This window comes from Morone saxatilis, unplaced genomic scaffold (genome assembly GCF_004916995.1).
Source record: "Morone saxatilis isolate NCDOM2014 unplaced genomic scaffold, NCSU_SB_2.0 Contig14, whole genome shotgun sequence".
Classification (NCBI taxonomy): Eukaryota; Metazoa; Chordata; class Actinopteri; family Moronidae; genus Morone; species Morone saxatilis.
Genome location: NW_023339696.1, coordinates 2,426,598 through 2,431,656, shown reverse-complemented (window position 1 = coordinate 2,431,656; position 5,059 = coordinate 2,426,598). Strand labels below are relative to the sequence as shown.

At 38.1% G+C, this 5,059-nt stretch overlaps 1 protein-coding gene across 1 annotated transcript in view; it reads right to left on the bottom strand.

Annotated features, from left to right (window-relative positions):
• Positions 1–570: 570 nt before the first annotated feature.
• Positions 571–5,059, bottom strand: part of LOC118323047 — a 7,068-nt gene continuing 2,579 nt past the window's right edge. Inside the window, exons 3-7 of the mRNA XM_035654966.1 lie at positions 3,805–4,104; positions 2,765–2,775; positions 2,065–2,347; positions 1,297–1,425; positions 571–1,122 (exon numbers count right to left, since the gene is read on the bottom strand). Coding sequence (XP_035510859.1) covers positions 1,010–1,122; positions 1,297–1,425; positions 2,065–2,347; positions 2,765–2,775; positions 3,805–4,104 — 836 coding nt within the window. The 3' untranslated portion in view covers positions 571–1,009. The remainder of the gene's footprint in view (positions 1,123–1,296; positions 1,426–2,064; positions 2,348–2,764; positions 2,776–3,804; positions 4,105–5,059) is intronic.

Genomic DNA, 5,059 nt, shown 5'->3' with positions numbered 1-5,059 from the left:
GGTCTTTGAATGTGCCGTTAGCTCATTGGACACGATTAACAAACTCTCCTAACAGTGTGAGACAACACGAGAATGTGAATACATGAGGATGAACATACATGAACATAAAATATTATACTGTAAGCCTGTAAAATTAAACATGAAGTAGCGCACCATAGTATAGTGTGCTTCATGTTCGCAGAACCTTATTCCTGAATGCATTTTCCCAGTACAAAAGTGTGCACACCAAGATATTTAGATAAAGAAACTGTTGGTATTTCTGTTTGCCTTTGCAGAATCCAATACATTAGTTAAGGGTAAAAGTGGAAATATTTTATATTTATATTTATATCTTGAAAAAGTAAAAATCTATGTAAAAATATTCATAACATCTGGCAGGTCACACACTGCATTGCCCAAATATAGTAAAATATCATCTGAATACATCTGAATATAATTGGATATAGTTTCCATCTTAACTAGGTGTACGTTTTCTTATTAATACATATGAATTAGATGCACAGTATACAGTTTTAATAGTGTTCTGGGTTTGTATGACCTCAGTGAGGAAATAGTAAACGGGACAATAACCACAATCTTCACGTTTATTTATTTCGAACATTACAAGCAACGAGAAACTCACAAAAGGTGAAATCATAGATAATTTACTCTTGATGTTGCCTATTCATACATTGAAGCTCGAGCTCGAACATTGTGAATCATTGCGACCTCAAGAGGTCCTTTAGCATGCACAAAAATATGAGGCAGTAGAAAGCTACATGTTTTGGTAAATATCCTCACGGAGACTGTGAATATCCAGAGTGTCTTCAGCAAAGGGCTGCTGTACATTTACAAAGTCGTCATTAGTGGCGCTGGTTTCTTCTCCATGAGCTACCTCTTTTACAACACTATTTTCATACATCTCTTCCTCTTTGTTGCCCTCAGCAGCGGCATAGATGTCCTTGCTTTCCACATGATTATGACCATTGATCTCCTCTCCCTCATACTCATGATATTCATCACCCTCCTCTTATTCCATACTTCTTGTTTCCTCCTGTCTCTTCTCAGAGTGCACTGCTTCAAAGTTTGCATCACGCTCTTCCTCCTCCTCCTCCAAGTCTTCATAATGGTTCCTGACAGACACTGAAACACAAGTATGGGAACAGAATGTGTCATGAATATTAGAATCAGTTCTCTAAAATGTACTGTTACTCGCACCCTCTGAAAGGCAACCACATAGATAGACGTATGTCTTGAAAAAAGGTAATACAACACAGTTTATAAAGTCTTATGTCATGTGTGTACTGGTGAACAGACATTGAGTTAGGACGATGGTTGCAGGCTGCCTGGCTTGTTGTCTTCTCCTGAGAAAGACCACCACCAAGACCAGCAAAACCCCCAGCAGGATCCCAGCAACTACTGAGGAGACCAGCAGCAACAAAGGCACTAGGAGAGAATTTAGGAGAAACAATTTGTCCTTAAAACATGTCTGATTTTGGTAATAAGTAATACAAATAAACATGCAAACACAGTTTTGGTTTAAGTACCAAAAAGTGGCTGACTCTCTCAAAAACAACAATGGCAGCTGCCAAAGAAGTCAGAACTGGAGAGTATTTCTGAATTGAAAGAAGAGCAAAAAAATGGCACTGAAGGCTTTTCTCGATGGAAAATATATTTTTGCTCTTCTGCTGACTGGCTTGGGCAAGAGTTTGACTAAGTTATATGGTTTGTTGATCTGATTTGTTAAAATGTGCCTGTGATAGACAGATGGTAATGATAATCAGATGGTAATGATAATCCATCACCTTTAGTATTTAGTATTTTTTTTAAAGTGCCTGCCCGGTTTTCTGTAACAAACCATCTGATGTAGTCAGGTTAGCTTGGATTTAAACAACTGCAGGACCTTGTTTATTAGGTCTAATGGTACAAGAGTATTGACAGAGTATGTGTATTCAGATAACTGTCTTAAACAAGTTTCAGCTCAGATGTTTAAAATCTCACCATTAACACCTTTTCTTCCATCCACACCACGTCATAGTTCAAATATGTCAAAGATATTCATTTATTTTTTTATTTTTTCCTTACCAGTAAAAGAGAGTCTGACAGCATCACTTAAGGGGGAGCTGAGGTCTCCACTTGAAACCTGTAACTGATACTGACACTTATACGATCCCATGTTATCAAAGTTGGCTTTGAGGATGCTGAAGGTAGCAGAGTTGGTACTTGACGTTTGGGTCTTTCTGAAAGAGCCTGAGGTCTTCTGCAGGATGAATGTTCCACCTAAATGCTGAGTTGAGATTGAACAAGTGATGCCAACATCCTGACCCCAGGTAACCTCACCAGCAGGATTCATGGAGATGCTGGGCTTGGGGAGTCTCACTGAAAAAAATAATACAATGTTATAGCAATATATACTGAAATTGTCTTTGAGCTGAGGTGCACATATTTATTTTAGGTGCTTGCTATTTCTACATGATTTAACATACAAACTAACAAAAAAAACAAGATTGGGAGATGTATTTTCCTTACCATTAACAGAGAGTCTGACAGAGTCACTTAAGGGGGAGCTGAAGTCTCGACCTGAAACCTGTGTCTGATACTGACACTGGTATGCACCCTCATTGTCAAAGTTGGCTTTAAGGATGCTAAAGGTAGTAGAGTTGTTACATGATGTTTGGGTCTTTCTGAATGAGGCTGAGGTCTTCTGCAGGATGAATGTTCCACCTAAATGCTGACTTGAGATTGAACAAGTAATGCCAACATCCTGNNTGGAGATGCTGGGCTTTGGGAGGCGAACTGAAAAAATATCATAATGGTAGAGCAACATTAGAGATGAGCAAGTACACAATTATTTGTCTCTGTTCAACCAACTGAATTATCTGTGTTTGTATCTGTACTTGGAATAGCTGGTGCTTGTACCGGAAGTTGCTAATTTAAGCCTGAGATTAATAGGGGATGATCAGAAGTTGCTGTATTTATTAGAAAACAGCCTCCGAATTGAGCTTTATTTTTCATCACTCGGGTAAGAAAAATATTAACTTGTTGTTGTATTATAAAAGTTGCTATATTAAGTGTGGATACTGACATATTTTACTTTGATGATACTTGTACTCGAAAAAAGTATATTATCTCTACCGGATACTCATTTTAGCTGAGTACTCATTCAATATATACTGCCTTAGAGCCAAGGTGCATCTCTTTATAAGGGCCCGAGCACCAACTAGTGCTAAGGCCCTATTGTATTTGAATGAATTATTATTATTATTCCTGATTGCCAAATGGCATCTTTGGAGGCCGCAACATGCTCCAAATCTCATGAAACATGTCAGTCGTGGCAAAAATTCAGGAATTCTATGGGTACACATATAGATCATGTCCAGACGTACAAATAAAAACTTCATGGAACCATATCCCAAACACCACAGGAAATGGGCCATTTTGAATCGTGAAATTTGGTCAGTGCAGTCTAAAGACCATCCAGTTATCAAGTCTTGAGTTTTTACCAAAAGGCATGTTTGTGGTGTGGTGACAAAATGTTTTACCATAAAAGAGGAAGTTGTCATACCTTCAGTGTAGTTTGTCTTATCTGCACCAAACTTCAAATGTCTGATCAGAGTCTTACCCTGAACATATTTATATAACAATATTTTAGCAAGAAATTACTTATGTTAGTGGTGTGTAACGCGACTGCAGCACACCCTGATGTCCACAGATCCAAGGGCCTGTTTATCGCTGCTTACGGCTTTAATTTTTACTTTTATTTTCTATATAGTTTAGTAAAAGTTAAGAAAAAAAATCAAGATTGGGACACGTATTTTTCCTTACCAGACACAAAGAGTCTGACAGATTCACTTGAGGGGGAGCTGAAGTCTCGACGTAAAACCTGTGTCTGATATTGACACTGGTATGATCCCTCATTATCAAAGTTCACTTTGAGGATGCTGAAGGTAACAGAGTTGGTACTTGACGTTTGGGTCTTTCTGAAAGAGCCTGAGGTCTTCTGCAGGATGAATGTTCCACCTAAATGCTGAGTTGAGATTGAACAAGTGATGCCAACATCCTGACCCCAAGTAACTTCACCAGCAGGATTCATGGAGATGGAGATGCTGGGCTTTGGGAGGCTCACTGAAAAAATACCATAATGTGACATTAGGGATGAGTGAGTACACCATAATCTGTACCTGTTAAACCAACTGAATAAACTGTATTTGTATTCATACTTGGAACATGTGGTGCTTAAACCAGAAGATGTTAATTTAAGCCTGAGATTGATGAGGGTTGATCAGAAGTTGCTCTGTTAATAGGAAAACTATTCACAGAACAGCCTCTGAATTAAGCTTTAGAGTAATGTTTTTGGTCCCTTGGGTAAGAAAATTATTGACAAGTTTTCGTATTATAAAAGTTCCCATATAAACAAGTGTGGATACTGACACATTTTACTTTGATTATACTTGTACTGGTAAAAAGTAAATTATCTGTACCAAATACTCATTTCAGCTGAGTACTCATTCAATATATACTGCCATTGAGTCAAGGTGCATCTCTTCATTTCAACTTATAATTTCTATATAGTTTAGTACAAGTAAAAAAAAAATCAAGATTGGGACACGTATTTTTCCTTACCAGACACAAAGAGTCTGACAGATTCACTTGAGGGGGAGCTGAAGTCTCGACGTAAAACCTGTGTCTGATACTGACACTTGTCGGTAACGACTCTCCTCGTTATCAACATTTCACTTTGAGCATGACTAGAAGGTAACAGACATTGGTACTGATAGTTTGGTAACTCTTTCTGAATGGAGCCTGAAGGTCTTCTGCAGTGATAAAAGTTTCCAAAACCTGAATGCTCGAATTGGGACGTTGAAACAAGTAATGCCACAATGTCACTGACACTCAGGTTAAACTTCACCACTTAGGCTTCACATGACCCTGATGTGGGCATTGGGGAGAATAGCTACACTGATTAAAAAGAGCATACCAGTGTCATCAATAGTCATTTATGAAGCGACCCATGATTATGTGAGATGATACAAGTGATACTAACAATTATCTGTAATCTGCTAATTAAATCGCTCCATGA